At 31.0% G+C, this 20,611-nt stretch overlaps 2 protein-coding genes across 3 annotated transcripts; both read left to right on the top strand.

The window, feature by feature from the left end:
* The first annotated feature begins 10,132 nt into the window (after positions 1 to 10,132).
* On the top strand, positions 10,133 to 14,851 carry LOC107625971 (ATP-dependent DNA helicase 2 subunit KU80). Of its 2 annotated transcripts, XM_088503946.1 has the most exons (12): positions 10,133 to 10,322; positions 10,517 to 10,609; positions 10,732 to 10,783; positions 11,265 to 11,396; positions 11,796 to 12,199; positions 12,361 to 12,647; positions 12,749 to 12,944; positions 13,065 to 13,271; positions 13,636 to 13,803; positions 13,905 to 14,225; positions 14,355 to 14,485; positions 14,581 to 14,851. In XM_088503946.1, the coding sequence occupies exons 1-12, from the start codon at positions 10,308 to 10,310 to the stop codon at positions 14,636 to 14,638; spliced, it is 2,064 nt and encodes a 687-aa protein (XP_088360072.1). In that variant the 5' UTR covers positions 10,133 to 10,307; the 3' UTR covers positions 14,639 to 14,851. The 2 variants fall into 2 exon arrangements, with proteins under 2 accessions (XP_088360072.1, XP_088360073.1); XM_088503947.1 differs by lacking the exon at positions 10,133 to 10,322 and having other exon boundaries at positions 11,219 to 11,396.
* A 1,242-nt stretch (positions 14,852 to 16,093) lies between these two features.
* On the top strand, positions 16,094 to 19,949 carry LOC107625969 (glutathione S-transferase zeta class). The gene is made up of 9 exons (XM_016328721.3): positions 16,094 to 16,265; positions 16,437 to 16,493; positions 16,596 to 16,681; positions 17,170 to 17,241; positions 17,851 to 17,904; positions 18,010 to 18,082; positions 18,196 to 18,257; positions 18,360 to 18,419; positions 19,685 to 19,949. The coding sequence occupies exons 1-9, from the start codon at positions 16,196 to 16,198 to the stop codon at positions 19,787 to 19,789; spliced, it is 639 nt and encodes a 212-aa protein (XP_016184207.1). The 5' UTR covers positions 16,094 to 16,195; the 3' UTR covers positions 19,790 to 19,949.
* Positions 19,950 to 20,611: the final 662 nt, after the last annotated feature.

Raw genomic sequence — 20,611 nt, 5'->3', positions numbered from 1 at the left:
AAACTCAACCCGGCCTCCGGCCCAAATAAACTCAACCCGGTCTCCGGCCCTTTTCAAAAAAATTCATTATTATCAGTCCACCACCAAAGTACCCAAAATAAAAAGATAATCACAAACACAAGAAAATACAAGGCAAATATATTTAAATAACAGTTACAGCAAGTATCACAATTACCAGTTATACATAATTTATCAGATAGGCAGACCAAAACAAGTATGCACACCCAAACAAAGCAAACAAATGCAACATGATGCAAGCCTGTCCTATTGGTCGTGAGCTCACGTGTCGGTTAAATCGCCAGAACCCAACACATCTGGTAGCTAACCCAGACATTTGTCTCTAGGTTGCGCATGTCCAAGAGGATCATAAACGAAGGAGCGTGCCTTTCCACATCGAAGAAGTGTGCCTTTTCACCTTGCAACCAGAGAAGAATGTGGGAGAAACAATACGAAAGAGAGTGCCTTTCCATATTCCCCACATCCTCATCACGACAAGAGAGGAAACTTCTGTTCTCAACTTGCCATCCGAACATATTTTCAAGTTAACACGCAAGCGAGATCGCACCCAGACCTTGTCATCTCGACCATTTTGGCCACACACACATCTCGACCATTCCGGCCACACACAATCATCCCCAATCTTATCATTAACATCTCAATTTGGTTACTCTAGACCTTCTTTTACTTTCAAGTAACCTCCCTTTCCATCGCTTAATCTCATCATACCTCAATTTTAAACAATTCTCATGCATAACCTCAAGAAGGCCATCAACAATCTATCATCTATACACATTCATTATTCTCAATTTATCAACCATCATTAAATCATCATTTAACATTCAAATTTTCATTCTCAACATTAAACAACAAATTCATATTCAACTTGGTTCACAATTATCAACAAGGCACTAAGTAATTTACACCCTCGTATATTCATTCTTAGCCTATGGTCATCTAACCTAAGTTTTCACAAGACATTATATATTAAATACGAGAAACCAAAATCATACATTGGCCGATTTCTACGTATTCCCGAGACAAGACCAAAGGCAACAAACATAGCCCCAAGGTTCCAAGATCTTCAAAACAATGATACTCAACCTCCACCAAGTCTCAAGTGTCCACAAATCAAGCTTCAATTTGTATATATACACCTAATTTCATATCACCACATATGTATATATCCAAAATTTAATACCCAACACACAAAATTAAAGAATTAACTAGATTCTAGGATTCTCATCTTACCAACGAAAAATTGGGACAAGACTTGGCAAGTCCACCAAGTTAAATTGATTCTAAATACCAAAATTACACAAAATCTCAATACCCATTAACCCAAAAATGAAATCTGAATAGAAGGAAAAGGCTGGACACAAAAACAAAGTTTTTTACCAAATTTTTCAATAGATTTTGTAGAGAATTTTGAGATGAACGCGTGGTCATTGACGGCTCGTCAATCGAAACTCTGAATTGAAAGTTATTGAGAATTGAAATTGGACAAGGGTTTGCTTCTTCTTCTCTTCTCCCAAATTTGTTTTTTCAGTGTGTGTGGTGTTTGGCTGGGGAAGGAAGGTTGTTGCCTTCATTAAAGGGTGATTGAATTGGGCCTTGGGCCAAATTCTTTGAAACTAGTGTCAAAATTTTTATTTTAATTTTCCCTATCATACTAAACCATAAAAATCACATTTCTAATTATTTTGATTAATAATTAATTTATTAACTAATTATTCACTAATTACTCGGTGTTTACAATAATCCCTGTGAATATTCATTTGACGGTTTAGATATCTTTAGTCTTTCAAGGACTTTCATATAGATATCACGATCTAATGACCGTATAAGTAGGCTGTTACCACATCCATTAAATGCTAATGTAGTTTATGATATGTAGATAAACTGACCAAATAACGCAATGTTATCACATCCACTACAGGAGAATACGTTTCTTCATAATCTATATCGGACCTTTGTGAAAAACCTTGTGCCACAAGTCGGGCTTTGTAGCACACAACTTCATTTTTCTCATTTCATTTTCTCACAAATACCCATCGGTATCCAACTAGTTTTACATCTTCTGGTGTATGGACTACAGGTCCAAAGACTTCACGTTTTGCAAGTGAATCTAGCTCAGCCTTCATGGCTTCTTCCCATTTTGGCCAATCATTCCTTTGTCGACATTCTTCGACTGATCTTGACTCAAGACCCTTACTTTCATGCATGATATTTAATGCCACATTATATGCAAATATTTCATTGACAATTGTCTTATTTCAGTTCCATTTCTCTCCTGTAAAGACATAATTCATCGAGATCTCGTCATTTTCACAATTCTCAGGTACCTGAACGTCTTCTGGCGTTAAAACTATATCAGAATTTTGGACAACTGCATGTGTCTTTACTATGTCTTTCTCAACAGAAATAGTATTTACCTCTTTACTTTTTCGAGAATTTTTGTCTTTGAAACCGACAAGCCTGCCACACTTCTGGCGTGAATTTGTTTTAATGGCAATTTGTCCAACTGGGACATCAATTCAAATTGGGGTATTTTTCGCTGGTATATAAGATTTGTTATCCTATTTATATCAGAAAATGTATCAGGCATTTCATTTGCTATTCTTTGCAAATGCATGATCTTTTGAATTTCTAGTTCACATTGCCTTGATCGAGGATCTAAATGCATCAAGGATGATGCATTCCAATTAAGTTCCTTTTTAGGAAGCTTATTCTCTCCCCCTAATGTTGAAAATTTTTATTCATCAAATTGACAATCCGTAAATCAGGCTTTAAATACATCTTCAGTTTGCATCTCAAGATACCTTACTATAGAGGGAGAATCATATCCAACATATATCCTCAATTTTCTTTGAGGTCCCATTTTGGTGCAATTAGGTGGTGCAATGGGAACATATATCGCACACCCAAATATTCTTAAATGGAAAACATTTGGCTGCTGGCCAAAAGCTAATTGCATAGGAGAGAACTGATGGTAACTCGTTGGCCTCAAACGAATAAGTGCTGCAACATGTAAAATAGCATGCCCCCAAACCGAATTTGGGAGATTTGTTCTCTTAAGTAAGGGTCTAGCAATTAATTGGAGGCGTTTAATAAGTGATTCTGCTAACCCATTTTGTGTGTGAACATGAGCTACTGGATGTTCAACACTTATTCCATTAGCCATACAATAAGCATCAAATGCCTGGGAAGTAAATTTACCAGCATTATCAAGACGAATTGCTTTGATTGGATTTTCTGGAAATTGTGCTTTTAATCGAATATTTTGAGCAAGTAATCTCGCAAACGCCAGGTTGCGAGAAGACAATAAGCACACATGTGACCATCTCGAAGATGCGTCTATTAGGACCATAAAATATCTAAAAGATCCACATAGTGAATGAATATGTCCACATATATCGCCTTGAATCCTTTCTAGAAATTCATGGGACTCAAATTCAATCTTTACTGGTGATGGCCTTAAAATTAACTTCCTTTGAGAACATGCAGCACAACAAAATTCACTAGATTTAAGAATCTTCTGGTTCTTTAGTGGATGCCCATAGGAGTTTTCAATAATTCTCCGCATCATTGTTGTTCCCGGATGACCCAATTGGTCGTGCCAAGTTATGAATTCATTTGGGCTAGTAAACTTCTGGTTTACAATGGCATGTGATTCAATTACACTAATCTAGGTATAATATAACCCAGATGAGAGTGAGAGTAATTTTTCTAATATAACATTTTTATTTAAATCATGAGTTGTGATACATAAGTACTCATGATTTCTCTCATTCATTGTCTCAATATGATATCCATTTCGGCGAATATCTTTGAAACTTAACAAGTTTCTTAGAGACTTTGTAGACAATAGTGCATTATTTATTATGGATTTTGTTCCTCCAAGAAACAAAATTATAGCTCTTCCGGAGCCTTCTATTACATTGTCTGAGCCAATAATAGTATTAACATATTCTTCTTTTGGCACAAGATGGGAAAATATATATTACTTTTGAGAATGGTGTGCGAACTTGCACTATCCGCAAGGCAAATATCTTCACTATATGTCCTTGCCATTCTCTTCAAAGACAAATAATAATAATAAAATAAGAGAAGTATATGCACATAAAATTATTTTCTTGATTAAAAATATTTTTCTAAGAAGTATAGTATATACTAAAAATTTTATTATTATTATCTTGACACATTCAATAATTTTAAAATTTATAAATATTTTATTAAACATTATTTATATACATTATACTTAAAATTTAGATGCATAAAAAATAAAACTTAACAAGGAGTTCTTTACATTATTTATTTACATGAATACTTAACAATCTCACATATTAAACTATTCCATCATTGATCAAATGACCAATATTTTCTTCAGAAACCTCAAAGAAATAAGATACATCATAATGAGCAGTGGAATTCTCAACAGCATCATTTGAAACGAAATTTGTTTCTTTTTCTTTGTCGTCTTTTTTCAAAGATATTTGATAAAGATCGACTAGATGCCTTAGGATACAACAGGTATGTGACCAATGGCCCTTTCCACCACAACGGAAATATTTATCCTCAATTAATTTATTTTGCCCATTGTTTATTTCTTTATCCCACTTCTGGTGAGATCCTTTCTTATGAACATAATTCCTTTTCCTTCCAATAATTTTTCTTGTTACCAAAACCTTGCCACTTACCTCTTTTGTGGTAATGATTTGCCGCATTTGTTTAAGGAAATGGTGCGACGCCAGCTGAACGCGCTTCATGATTTCTTAAAAGCAATTCATTGTTGCGTTCAGCAATAAGAAGGTAAGAAATTAACTAATAATATTTTTTAAATCCTTTTTCTCGATACTACTGCTGCAGGAGCACATTCGAGGCATGGAAGATTGAGAAAATTTTCTTTAAAATATCGGGTTTGAGAAAGTATCACCGTCTTTTGATTATTATACCTTTTTTAAAGTATTTCCATAGATCTGTATGATATTTTATTGTGAGATATTTATTTTTCAATCTTTCGTCAAGATGATGACGAAGAAAAATTATGACTTTGACTTTATCCTTTTGGAATGCATTATTTTTAGTTTTAATGGTATCTCCAAAATCCATTGAATCAAGATGGATTTCAACATCTAATTTTCATGATAAATAGTTGTTTCCAGATATATCAAGAGCATTAAATTCAAGATGAGAGAACATTGACATAATGAAAATTTGTTACTTGAGTCTTCCTAAAATTTGATCAGAGTCTCGTGCTGATAACGTGTTGTAAAATAAATAAAGAAGATGTACTAAATATAAAATAAAGATATGTAAATAAAAGACTCTAATATTAATATAATTAGCTCAATAATAATAATTTATATATGTATTTACTAATATATATATATATAAAGAGAGAGAAGTATTCAGTATAAAGAGAGAAAATGTTTGTTATTATTGATGTATATTATTCTTCATATCAGACTCTATTTATAGGCGTACAAAAGTTAAAATTTCATATGTAATTAACTTCAATCTTCTTTTAATAGTCTAAACTTTTCATTTAAAAAAGTTAGCCGCCAAAACATTAATGGACATTTACCTCATGCCTTATTACAATAATCTTATGGACTTATACAATTAGGGCAATACTATAGTGCCGAAGTAAATTTTTTTGGAAACATTTCAAGTGCACCGAGAGTACTGGTGCTCCAGTTGTTTTAACCGTTGATCTGAATTATAAAAAATATATATAATATATTAATTAAAATCAACGATTGAAACAACTGGTGCACCGATACTCTCCGATACACTTGAAATATTTCCAAATTTTTTTAACATCGACTCAAATGAGGAGTCAACAAGATGAATTATTTACTTGCAAGTGTAGATAAAGACTGGGAGTAGGGCTGGAAGTGAGTCAAGCCAGCTCATGAGCCAGCTCGAGCTCGACTCATTAACAGCTCGATAAGCTAAGCTCGTGAGCTGGTAAGCCAAGCTTGAGCCTGAAATTGAGCTCATAAATTAAATGAGTCGAGCTTGAGCTTGGATAAGCTCAGCTCATTAGCTCGTGAGCTGGCTCGATTATATATTATAACAATCTTAATTATTTAATATTTATATTTATTTTTTACATATAATTTTAATATAGGACATAAATAAAAAATTTATAATTTATTGATAGATAAACAATATATAAAATTGATCTTTTCAAATATTTTTAAAAATATATAAGTTATAATTTATTGATATAAAATTATAAATTATGTATCTATGTTTCTCTTATTTGAGCCAGCTCATGAGCTCGAGCCAGCTCGTGAGCTTTTGGTGAGCCGAGCTTGAGCTTAAGAAATAAGCTCGATTGTTAATGAGCCGAGCCGTGAGCCAAGCTCAATTTTCGTGAGCCAAGCTTGAGCTTGGTCTAGCTCAGCTCAGCTCGGCTCACTTCCAGCCCTAACTGGGAGAGTAGCAGCGGCTGTAAGATTGTGTCGGCTTGTGTTGGATTAATTATTGAATAAAGTATATTAATTTAGAAGCATGAACACATGATTAAAAAACATAATATTTTTGTCTGCTTTTGTTGATAATGGGTATGGGCATGCCGTTTCTTTTTGGGTTGGGATAATAATAATAATAATAATAATAATAATAATAATAATAATAATAATAATAATAATAATGATGATGATAACAAATTTCATTCCTCTCCTTTAAAAAATGTTAAAATAATATTTATTTTTTTATTTATAAAATATATATTTTATTCTCTTATAATTTTTAAAAAATTCTCTTTTAATTTATTTTAAATTTTTTGTATTAACTAATGTTAACTTTATCCATTTTTTAAAAAAAAATAATTTTTTTTATAAAAATACTCTTTAACAAAAATTTATTTTTTGTCATTAAATTTTACTTACCAAAATATCGTTTAATAAATTATTTTTTATTAATTAAATTATATTTTTATTAAAATATTTAAAAAAATTAATAATTGAATTATTTTTTTCTAAGATACTTTTCAATAATTTTTAATTATTAAATGGTGATTTTATTAAAATTTTTGTTAAAAATTATTTTTATATTTTATTATTAATTTTCTGATATCAATATATATTATTTTAACATTAGATAAAAAAAATATTACCACTGTTAATATGTATAACTGTTAATATATATTGATATCGAAAAATAATCTTACTAAAAAAATTTTTATTTATGGTTGTCGGGTTAGATATCTGAGTGTGAAGCATTTAAGGTTTAGAATCTAAAATTTAGGATCATATAATTAGAGTTTAATTATTAAAATTTACATTAGATAAATTGACTAACTCTAAACCTTCAACTAAGACCCTAAACCCTTGTCCTAAGAATTGACTTAGCAACATTAGATAAATTTCTAGTTTTTTTGGTGCAATTACAGTATCAAAATATAAATTGTTGTATAATTTAATAAATTACATTTTACACCATCAAAAAAGTTTAGTTTTATTAAAATTTGTAATTATAATAGTTGTGTATTATATTTATCATTAAAATTATCTTAAAATATAATATTTAATTTATTATTAACATACAAAATATATAATTAATTTGTTATGTGTACTTTATTACAGTAATTTTATTATTATTTATTACTAACATAAGGTACTTTAATATTAAACATGAAAAATTAAATATTTTATTTACCATTTGTACAGTAGCATAATATATTCATTATTTTTTATTATTAAGATAAAAAATATATCAATATACTATTTATCTTTTGTATAGTATCATATTATTTTTATTATTATTTATTGTTAACATGAAAATATCTAATGTTAATTATAAAAAATAAAATATTTTATTTATGATATGTACACAATATTAAAATAAATTTGTTTACATGACTATTTAAAAAAGATAACTTTTAAATATTTATTATTCAATCTCTTATTTCAATCATTATTTTATATCATAAGCTCTAAATTTCAAATCTTAAATTATAAATCCTAGGGTTAAGTACTGTTTTCGTCCCTAAGGTCTGAGGCCAAAATCAAAATCGTCATCGACCTTTTTTTGTTATTAAAATCATCCTCAACATTACAAAACGTTATAAAATCGTCCTTTTTTACTTTAATTTTATTTTTTTACCAAATTATCCTTAATTAATAATTAATATAAATAATAAAAATAATATTAAAAACTAAAAACAAAACCTCCACCCTCTCCCCCGGCCCCTTCTTCCCTCCCCCCTTCAAATGCAACGGATAACCAAAAAAATTCAGCAATTCAAATCAGGGTCACCATCATTATTAAACAAACAAACCCAGATTGAATATTTGAATGGTGAAAAAGATGAAACAAACAAACCCGGATTGTGAAATAGAAAAAGGAGATGCGTAGTTGAAGTAAGATGAATGCCAAGAGAGGAATTAATAATGGGTGGAAGCAAAGTTGGGTCTTTTTTCTTTTTGGGTAGGAGAGTAATAAGCAATTAATAATTAATAGACCGAAGCTTTGCGGTTCGAAGTAGTAGAAGAGTTGGAAAATGGTCAAAAGGGGGCCAACAGGATGATTAATGAATGGAGTAAGAAGAAGAATGGAAAACTGTGTTCGATAAGGTAGCGTTTGGTGGAGAGACAGAGACGAAAAGAATGAGACTGAGAGACAGAGACTAAGAGACAGGGATTGAAATAAATCTCAATATTCTGTTTGGTGCAAAATGGGAGACAAGAATTGAAACAAGAATAAAACTCTAATTTAATTTGCACAAAGAGTAAAATTAGAATTAATTAATTGAAATGAAAGTATTTTAGGTATAAAATGTTATTAAAGTTTCAGTCTCCATCTCTAAAAATTTTAGTCCCCTGTGTCCCTACTTTTTGGAGGTACTGAAATACTGAAATTTTAGAGACAGAGACAGAAATTTTAGTACCAGTCTCTAAACTAACAAACACGATACTGAGTCTCAGTCTCTCAGTCTCTGTCTCAGTACCTCAAAACAAACGCTACCTAAAAGATGACGACTTCGTTTTTAATTTGCAGTTTCTCTCGGGAAGAAGCGTACGGAAGCAGAAACCTCATTATTAATTCAGCAAACTGATAGAACATTGCAAATACTTTTGGTTACAATCAGATCTGAAAAGGACCAAGCTAGTTATCTTAAAACAAAAATATAAATTTATTAGCTGCATTTGGCGGGATGCCTCATCAAGGTTAATGAAATCAGACCAGCTTTTTCACTGAGAAGTACAAATAGAAGATTAGATAATAATTAAGTAAATGGAAGAGAAGGGAGTGGGGGTGCAGGTGGAGGGGGGAAGGGAAGAGAAGAGAAGGGGGGTGCAGGGGGGAAGGGAAGAGAACGGGCGCCGCAGGGGGGGGGTTGTTTTTAATTTTTAATATTATTTGTATTATTTATATTAATTATTAATTAAGGGTAATTTAGTAAAAAAATAAAATTAAAATAGAAAAGGACGATTTTATAACGTTTTGTAACGTTGAGGATGATTTTAATAACAAAAAAAGGTCGGGGATAATTTTAATTTTGGCCTTAGACCTTAGGGACAAAAACAGTACTTAACCCTAAATCCTACTAACCTAAAATGATAAATCCTAAAACGTAATCCCTATTAAATTATAATTTAATAATTAAAAAATTATTAAAAAATATCTTTAAAAAATAATTTAATTAAAAAAAATTTATTGAATAGTATTTTAGTAAGCAAAATTTAATGACAAAAAATAAATTTTTTGTTAAAGAGTATTTTTATAAAAATAATTTATTTTTTTTGAAAAATGGATAAAATTAATATTAATTAATACAAAAACTTTAAAATAAATTAAAAAAAGAGTTTTTTAAAAATTATAAAAGAGAAAAATATATATTTTACAAATAAAAAGAAAAAAAATATTATTTTAATATCTTTAAAAAAAAAAGAGTGAAATATTATTATTATTATTATTATTATTATTATCCCAACCCAAAATAATTTTTTGTTCAAAGCATAGATTCTCACAACAGCCCACCTGAAAAAAAAAAAACAACATGTCCATATCCATTATCAACAAAAATAGACAAAAATATTATCTTTGTTAATTATGTGTTCATGCTTCTAAATTAATATACTTTAATACTTTATTAAATAATTAATCCAACACAAACTCTGACACAATCTTATACTTGCTTGCTGCTACTCTCTCAATCTTTATCTACACTTGTAAGTAAAATAATACCACGCGTATAACTCATCTTATTGACACCTCGTTTCAGCCATGCTAAAAAAAATTTACTTCAGTACCCTAGCACTGCCCATGGCTTGACTCTTTTTCTCTTCTTCTCCATGGCTCGAAACAAGGTTCCATCTTTTCTCTCTTGTTTTCAATTTTTCTTCCCGTTTTCATTCCCCAACACTATAAGGATTTTAGGGTTTTTCTTCTATAATCTATACCAACTGAAAAGCCTAATACCCCATTTTAAAAAATTTAAACTTTTCAGTATTTTTGAATGCATAGATGTGTATTTTCTTGTAATTGCTGTAATCAAATGCAGGAAGCTTTGGTTTTGCTGCTGGATGTGGGGCCATCCATGCACTCTGTCATTCCTGAAATTGAGAAAGTTTGTTCCATGCTTGTGGAGAAGAAGGTTGCTATATTTATTTCTCCTTTGACATTCCTTGCCCACCTTGTGTTTGATGTTTGTCTTCAAAGAGCTGAAACCTGTAACATTAAAATGACCTTTTCCCCCTTCTTTTGACGAGTGTGCAGCTGATCTTTACCAAATATGATGAAGTGGGTGTTGTCTTATTTGGAACAGAAGGTGCTCTCTTTGACCCTTATGATGCAAACCTACAATGCACCATTATCACCATTCATTTAGTGTTTATTATCATGTCATATGGCATAAAGTTCTAAATTGCAATGCAGCAATAACAGCAATTCAGTATTTTGCTCATAATTGGGGTTGGTAATAAGAATCGAATGGTGACATTGTTTTCTTGTACCAAAAGATGTTAGTTATTTGTGATGATAAAATGGAGACTAAGAAGTCCATGGTTCTTATTTGATTATCTTGTAGCAATGTTTATTGTGTTTCAGTCTCATTCTTGTAGAATCTTCACACTGATTTATTCACTGTACCGAGTTTGTTTTTCCCGTGGAGTTTTACTATTATGCTTACAATTAAATGGGTTGATGGAGGTTTCCTTCAAATCGTTTCTTTGATTTGATAATTCATTTTTTTCTTTCCATGAAGTGATTCAAAGGCCTTCCTCACCCATGTTCATGTCGAAATTTCCCAGATACCGATAACGAACTTACGGAAGAAGTTGGAGGATATCAACATGTTGTGGTTTTGAAAAATATTAAAGTTGTAGAGGGAGATATTGTTGAGGCTCTACAGCAACTGCCTCGAGGAGCTACACATGGTGATTGTATCCATGAAGTTCACGATTCTATACTTTGGAAGCTTTAATTATTTATTTATATATTTAATGAAAGAATTTTATGCTCTAACATTTTGACCGTTTACTAAAACATTCATACTATTTGACTTTAGATGGTAAAATTTTTCCTGATTTGTCCTGTGTAATATTCTGCACCACTTGTGCCTTGTTATTGATTTGTTCAACCCCACCTCCAAACATTGGATATACTCAGTTTATCTTTTCCTGAGCTCTATTCTGTTTCTGTTAATAAAATTGAAGCGATATCAGCTGTAGTATTACTTTGAAAGTTCATTCATTTCACTAGCAGTAAGTTGACTCTGGCTGGTGGATTTTGAGTGATTAACTGCCATATTGTGGTTTTGAATACCTTGACTGTGATATTAGTTCTTGATGCTATTATTGTTGGCATGGATATGCTGATAAAAAAGTTTGGAGAAACTAACAAGGGAAAGAAGCGTCTATGTCTTATTACAAATGCACAATGTCCAATAAAAGAGCCATTTGAAGGAACAAAAGAGGAACAAGTGACCACCATTGCTAAACAAATGATCGTCCATGGTATGAGGATGGAAAGTATAATTCTGAGAGGAAAGCTTAATCAAGATGCAAATAAGAAAATAATGGACGAGAACGATCAACTGTTACGTATTTTTTCAACAGAAACTTCTGCAAGGTCAACATATGTGGAGAATCCAGTTTCTTTGCTTGGTGCTCTTAGAACCCGAAATATAACTCCATCCACAATCTTTAAAGGGGATCTTGAATTAAGCCCAAAACTGAGGATTAAGGTGAGATATTCATAGCCCTATTGGCCGTGCCCATCAATGCAGATAAAGATTATGTTCTTGACATGTTTTTTTCATTATCTCATTACTTTGGTGATTAATGTTCCTATGCCACTTACAAACTTTTTATGTACATGATTATTGAATGTTTAAGTTTTGAACAGGTTTTGGTATACAAGAAAACAGCAGAAGAAAAGTTTCCAACTCTCAAGAAATTTTCTGATAAGGCTGCTTCAACCGATAAATTTGCTACACATGAAGTCAAAGTGGATTATGAGTACAAGAGTTCTCAAGAACCTGATAAAGTTGTCCCGCCGGATCAAAGAATTAAAGGTTATCGATATGGGCCTCAAATAGTTCCCATATCCCAAGCTGAGTGGGATGCTGTTAAGTTCAAACCAGAAAAAGGTCTGAAGCTTTTAGGATTTACTGATTCCTCCAATGTATTGAGGTAAAATTGTATATGCTTTATTTGATTTGAATTTGACGATGGAGATTTTCTTACTCTGTTTCTTCTGTTTCTTTTCTTTTCTCCTAAACCATCCGATAAAGACACCAATACATGAAAGATGTCAATGTCTTCATAGCTGAAACAGGAAATACAAAAGCCACACTTGCACTTTCTTCGCTAGCAAGGGCTATGAAGGAAATGAATAAAGTGGCAATACTACGTTGTGTTTGGAGACATGGACAAGCGAATGTCGTCATTGGGGTCCTGACGCCCAATCTATCTGATAAGGAAAATATTGTGCGTTTTTTCCATCTCTTTTTATTTTTTTAATTTATTTTTTAATTGGTCTACTTCCACTGACATGATTTCTGGATTTGTTTTGAAATTATTCCTTTGTTGCATGGTCATGCTGTGCAGCCTGATTCGTTATACTTCAATGTACTACCTTTTGCTGAGGATGTGCGAGAGTTTCAATTCCCTTCTTTCAGTAATTTCCCTGCACCGATACAGCCAAATGAACAACAGCTAGAAGCCGCGGCTAACTTGGTAAAAATGCTTGATCTTGCACCACAAGGAAAAGAGGAAGTTCTGCTACCTGATTTTACACCAAATCCAGTCCTAGAGGCATGAATTCCTTCACTTATGTTTTCTAGTTTATCTCCTGTGTTTCATTCATTCCCTCTATTTTTTTTCTTATTTATTTTTTTAAAGAAGATTATGATTTTGATATTCATGACATGGGATTTCTTTATCTAATGTTTGTTGCTTGTGGGCTGTGAATTTGTATTTTCCGAATTTTTCGATAATGCTTTGTCCTTGCTATCCTTCTTATCTGAGCCAATCACCTATTACCCCCATTGTGTAAAAGTTAGCATCATGATGAACTTGAAGGGTACAATAGAGATTTCAAATTTAGCATATGCACCTCCAAAAATGAAAGGTAACCTTGAGATAAAGCTAACATAAGAATGTTCATATATCTTTTCAGCGCTTTTATCGCTATCTTGAGCTCAAGTCAAAGCATGCAGATGCTGCAGTACCCCCTCTTGATGATACGCTCAAGAAAATCACAGAACCTGATGATGAGCTCCTTCAACAAAACAAATCTGTGATAGAAAAATTTCGTCGGTCTTTTGAACTAAAGGAAAATCCGAGGGTAAGATGTGTTTTCGTGCCTAGTTTATACAAAACATCAAACTTCTTTTACATTATACGAACATTGTATATCTTTCATGTTTGAATTGAACTGTCTTACAGCATAAAAAGTCAAGGCGTTTATTGAGAGAGGAAAGATATGGTTCCGGTGAGGAAAATAGTAAAGGAGAAATACCTGCTCTGGCTTCGAATCTCATTGAAGATAAGTCAAATGTTGAAGTCGACAACATTGGAGATCTGACTCCTGTACAAGATTTTGAAGCCATGTTTGCGCGCAGAGATAATCCAGATTGGGTTGTAAAAGCAATTGATGCTATGAAAAATAAAATTCATGATCTCATAGAGGATTCCCACGAAGGCGATAACAATTCGAAAGCATTGGAATGTTTAGCTGCGCTCCGCAAGGGATGTATCAATGAGCAGGTAATCCATCTTCCTCGCTTTTGCACCATAGAGCCAAGTCATGACTTTCCATGTCTAACCAATTTTTATTCCTCTATTATTCCTCTTGGTTGTATTTGGAGTCAATGATAACTTTTTTTTTCTGTGAAGGAACCGAAACAGTTCAACAATTTCCTTCGCGATCTTTGGAGTTTCTGTCAAGAGAAGAGCCTTCATGGTTTCTGTGATTCTCTTTCTTCAAAAGGAATCACCTTGATCCCCAAATCAGAAGCTGCAGACAGGTTTTGTGATTTCTTTTTTTATCTTTTTCTTGGTTGGACCATTTAAAATTCAATGTTTCTTCTTCAATAACTTGTTATTTGGTTTAACTTTACAGTGAAGTTACTGAAGATGAAGCAAGAAGTTTCTTAGTCAAATCTCAGCCAAAAGTTTGAATGATTACTTAACTGGATGTGTTGAAATATTTAGGTCCTTTCTTTCTTGTATAAGCATCTCTGTTAGGCTACTGTAACAATACATTGTAAATATTATTTGTACTCTAGCCTTAGATTACTGCACTTGATTTTCTTCATTAGAAACAAAGATTTTAACCCTTATTGCCCTATTTCACTTAGATATTATTATTGAAATCCCTTAATACAGTTAAACACTGAATTTTAGAAAGTGTTAATAATAGTATTTAGAGAAAATGACAAATAGGTCTTTGACCTTTTGATTTGCAGACATTTAAATTTTTGAGGATTTAAAAATACATTTAAGTTTCTGACCATTTTAAAATTTGGACATATCGATCATTCATATTTACTTGGTCTATCAGATCCAACAAAAAAAAAAAATCAAATGTGACTCTTGTTGTACTGACTTGGTTGATATGAATGTACACGTAGAAGAGTTTTTAAAATGAAACAAATTAGGTTCAGGATTGATGTGTCCAGATTTTAAAAAGGTTAGGAATTTAAATATATTTTTAAATTCTCAAATATTTAAATGTTTGCATACCGTCAGAGATCATTTGTCTTTTTTTTTCTAGTATTTATATATGAGAAATATTTGGTGACTAATTTTTTTATTTTTGTTTTATATTTGAACTAACATTATTTAACTTTCTAATTTTTATCTAATTAGTTTTTTATAAAATATACTCAGTTTTTTTTAATGATAGCTAGATTTAGACACAACTAACATTTTCATATGATATTTTTTCTCTCATACTTATACAATGTTAATGTTTATTCAATCTCAACAAATCTGAATTAGCTTAGTTAGCTACTAGTTAAACTGATGGAATTTTTGCACCAAAGGCAAAAAACCCCATAGAATGTCACTTTTGCAAATTTGACTTTGATACCTAAATAGTGTTTGCAAAAAAGCAATTACATGATACAAAATCAATCTAATGAAATTCAGTGTCACGTGGGTTTAATCCTTGTAGATTGGCTTGATTTATTAACTAATTTTCAATTAAATTTTTAATAGATTCGATTTTTCAATCTCATCTAATTTTATTAAGCAACAATTTACTCAATTTAGTCGAGGTGTCCAATTATATTAAATATTAAATCATTCTTATTATTTATTTTTATTATTTTTTTTTATTAAAGATATGAAATTCGAATCCGCAATCTCTTAATTGAGTATGAGAAGACTATGCCATTTGAGTTTAACTCATTGACAAATCATTCTTACTATTTGAACGAGCTTATGTTAGACATCATATTAAAAAAAAGAGCAGAAAAAAAAACACATCTATTATTCATACAGTAGAGATTAGTCCACAACAATATCCATATGTATAAGAAATTTTCGCACGTGTCATAAGTCAAAGGTCAAACTGCTTGACACAGTGACACTTGTCAAAGTAGATATGTTTGACCATATAGAACAAAAAAGAACACCGCAAAGTAGATTCAAGTGTAAATTACTTAATCTAGCATCTACCATTGGAGTGTAGCTAACTAGGAATCAGTTTCTCCATTACTACTACTACTACCATGATTGTGTTGTACTCTTATTGGTTAAGCTCATGCTCATGGCGTATCCGCTTTGCTTTGTGCCTCAAAGGTAAAGCTTTGGGATTTTGATTTGCAAATTTGTCTTAAAAATATGTTCTTTATTTCTAGAGAGTTCAGAAATTGCAGCTCTATGCTAATCTTTGAATTTATTTATTTAACTTGGGACAAGTAATGTAGACTTTATTTGATTTTGGTTTCTCTATTGATCTGAAATGAATAGGGATTCCTTATGAGTATAAAGCAGTGGATCTTGTAAAAGGGGAACAGTTTAGTCCAGGTGAATGCATAGTTAGAGTACATGTGTATCAAAGGAAAAAAAAATTGACTTTTACTGTTGAATGTATTGAATTAGAATCAATAATCTATGCTTGAATTTCAGAGTTTGAGAAATTGAACCCTCTCCATTGTGTTCCGGTATTAGCTGATGATCATGTGGTGGTTTCAGACTCTTATGCAATATTTCTGGTATGTTTAATGCTAGCAATTTGTTAGAAAAATACTTGGTTGCGTGGTTTCTGTTTTCATTTTCTGTTTTTTTCAGTGTTTTTTTGCTTTTAAAATCTTGAGAAGGAAAACAATGAAATCTGTTGATTTCTCAGTCATATCATTGTAGAGTTTAATTTTGATGCTCTATTAGTATAATACTTACCCAGTGGTTCGATCACATTCGTTTTTTTGACATCTATTCACGCGGTTAACGTGAAAATGAGTTATTTTTGCTCACGTAGAATTACGTAATTAAATGTACATGTAAAATATTTTGCACTGGCCATCAAAATTAAATTCATTATTGTATCAAGCTTAATGATGGCCCTTAAGTGGGAAAATTATTAAAATTTTCTGATACTTGAATTTCGTTTTGATGCATGTCACTGATTATGGTTTGGTGTTCTTTGTTCAAATTTATACCAAAACAATAAAATAATGTCTTCCGCTTCGTCCTTTTTTATTAGTATTTGGAGGAAAAGTATACTCAAAAGCCACTTTTGCCAGTTGATCCTCAGATCCGAGCTCTCAATCTTCAGGTAAATTTTGGTATGATTGAAATTTTCGATTAGTAACAACTAACATGAATGCTTGTTGAATCGATGTTCATTACTTCATTCAATCCTACTGGTTTAGCATCTTCTAAAAGAATTCAATAGGAACAAATCAAATCATCTTGAGAATTATTATAGTAGAGAGAATATTATAAATAAAACCTTCTTATAAATATTCTGATATATAGCTTCTACAGAATGCAATATATATATAAAGGAACAAGAAACCATGCATTGTAAGCATTTTCAACTAGTTCTTGATTCTGTAATCCAATCTGTAATGGATAATAGTTGAATTTTGCATGATGTTAGATATATAGCCATTTGTGTGTCTCTTACTATCAGCTTGAACTTTTAGAACAAGTAGTTTCACGATATGGTATAAGAGTTTCTATAACCAAAAAGATCTAGAATTCAATGGAACTTTAACCCCAAAAGAAAAAAAAAAGATTTAGCATTTTTCAAAAGATGATCTCGCATCAGTAGACGTGATAGAGATATAACGGTTTCATATACCTGCATTTATTACATTATTACATGGTCATATCATCGAGGCCTCGTATCATCTAATGATTATACTGTATTGTTTCACAGATAGCAAGTATGATTAACTCCAGCATTCAACCTTATCATATGATTAGTGCTTTGGTATATCTTCTTTTCATTTGAAATGCTTGGATTGCCTCTATGCACACAAAATGATTTTGCAATTTTTGACATTTTTCATTTATCTGATTTCCTTTTTCCTAATAGAAAGATATGGAGAAAATGTTTGGTGCTGAAACAAAACAGTGGGCACAATATAAGATTGACAAAGGTTTCTTGGGTAATTAAGCACAATTTTACCACACTAAGATATGTATATATGGCATGTCCTTTGCATTTTGAAATTGTTTCAAAATCTTTTCTTATAATTGACCAATATATATATATGTGCAGCTCTTGAGAAGTTATTGAAGGATGTTGCTGGAAAATATGCAACAGGGGAACATATTTACATGGTGCACTTCTTGTTGCTCTTAAAAGATTAAAGATATCATACTAAAAGATGCATATCTAACAAAGTGTTTTTTTTTTCTTTTGTGAAAACTTGTAATGTGCAGGCTGATGTATTCTTGGCTCCACAGATTATGCAAGCAGTTAATAGGTTTGATATTGATATGGTAAAGTATAGAGTAAATAGACAAAAGTATACGTGATAGAATTTGGGATAGACTAAAGTACACACACAAGATTGTAAACATCAAAGTACACCCGGAAAATTGTTTTCGATGGACAACATTGTCATGCCGTTAATGATTTTGTAAGACTTAGGGGTGTATTTTTGTCCTTTGAAATCAGTATTTTGGGTGTGATTTCATATTTACGAACTTTGGTGCGTAATTTTGTCCACGTCAAACTCTTTCATGTGTAATTTTGTTCATTTATTCAAAAAGTATATATACATCTCATGGTTTATTGATACAATTCTCTTATTTGTGGTTAACATAGAAAAGCTAGGCGTATAAGTGACTTCGGACCGCACAGCTACATAGTTGGCTTTTCCTAATATTTTAGAAGTGTTACCAAATCATATAAGTGTTGGATATACCTAGGACTGAAAGTTAATCAAGCCAGAGTTCATTTTGAGCTCGACTCGTTAATAGCACGATAAGTTGAACTCGTAAGCTGGTGAGCCGAGCTTGAATTTGGAACTGATCTCATAAATTAAATGAGCCGAACTTGAGTTTGGATAAGTTCAGTTCATTAGCTCATGAGCTGACTCAATTATAAATATAATATTAAAAATATAGATTAAATGCGTATAGGATATGTCTATTAATATATATATATATATATATATAATTATTTAAAATTTTATAGTGATTTTTTATATATAATTTTAATGTAGGACAGAAGAAAAAATTTATAATTGATAGATAGATAATATATATTATTTATCTTTTTTAAATATTTTTTAATATATGTAAGTTATAATTTATTGATATAGAATTATAAATTATGTTTTTATTATTTGAGTCAGTACGTGAGCTTGAGTCGGTTCATGAACTTTCGTTAGCTGAGTTTGAGCTTACGAAATAGACTCGATTATTAATGAGCGGAGCCATGAACCAAGCTTAATTTTCGTGAGTCGAGTTTAAGTTTGGTCTAGTTCGACTCAACTTAACTCACTTCCAGTCCTACATATACTTTGAGTCGCGAAGAATTTTAGTTTCATTCTTCTAAAGTTTCTATAATATTTAGCAAAAAGGTTGCGATAGACCTTTTTTTTTCACTGACACTTACAGCAATAACCTTACGATAAACTTTGGTAATATTGGAAAAAAATTTACAATAGATTTTTTTTCTAACATTGAAAGAAATTTTACGATAGATCGTTTGAAACATTATATTAAAATGAACATTTTAAAATTGTTGTTTTTTACAGTCCAAATACCCTACTCTGAGGAGGTTGTCTGAAACATACAAAGGTTTAGCAGAGTTCTATGCCTCATCACCCCAAAGTCAACCTGATGCTTGCATTAGTCAATAGTCATTATGTAGGATCTTCTATATCTTCATTATGTAGGGAAGATTACTGTTGTAAACTTGTAATATTTTGAATTTGTTAATGGCACACAATAATTTTGAATGTTTGTAACATGTCCTCTTTCTACACAAAACCAGGGGTGGACAAAATAAAGCTATTTATATTTATATCTTTCCAAAGTTTTTTTTTTTCCTCTATAGTTCTGCTTTTTTTGGCTTCAGGTAATAACAGAACTTTCCATAGCTTACTAAAAAATAATTGGTATGCTAAAAAAAATTATATGGATATTAAAAATTAATCACCAATCAACTATTTATAAGAATATGCACGTGTTTATTATTTATAAAAAGTTTTGATTATAATATTTTTTTATAGTTATAATCATTCATTTAAACTCAAAATGAGAGTGAGAAACATTCAAAATCGCATTCGTAAAAGACTAACTGATCAAAAATTACAAACAAAATAGTGAAAATACTAATAAGTAATAACCTAAGAAGTTTGGAGATTATTCTACTATGATTCTTTCGATAATTAATTATTTATTAAAAAGTTATGCAAAATAATAAATATACATAAATATAAATAAATAAATATATATATGGTTAAATTTTAACATTTATGGAGCATTTTTGAAAAAAAAATTTCACATGTAAGAGCACATTAAGATGCATCATACAAATTAATCTACTGATATTGTGTAATGTGTATCAATATAATTATTGCAAAGAAGCAATAATTTGCTTAATGGTGACCAGAAAGATTATATCTTCACCTCTTTTGAAACAACCTTAAGTATGTTTGGATAGAAAAATTCAGGAATTT

The sequence above is a fragment of the Arachis ipaensis genome, chromosome B2 (assembly GCF_059453495.1).
Source record: "Arachis ipaensis isolate K30076 ecotype BB chromosome B2, ASM5945349v1, whole genome shotgun sequence".
NCBI lineage: Eukaryota > Viridiplantae > Streptophyta > Magnoliopsida > Fabales > Fabaceae > Arachis > Arachis ipaensis.
Note: the sequence above shows the minus strand (reverse complement) of the source record. Positions and strands in the feature narration are given on the sequence as shown.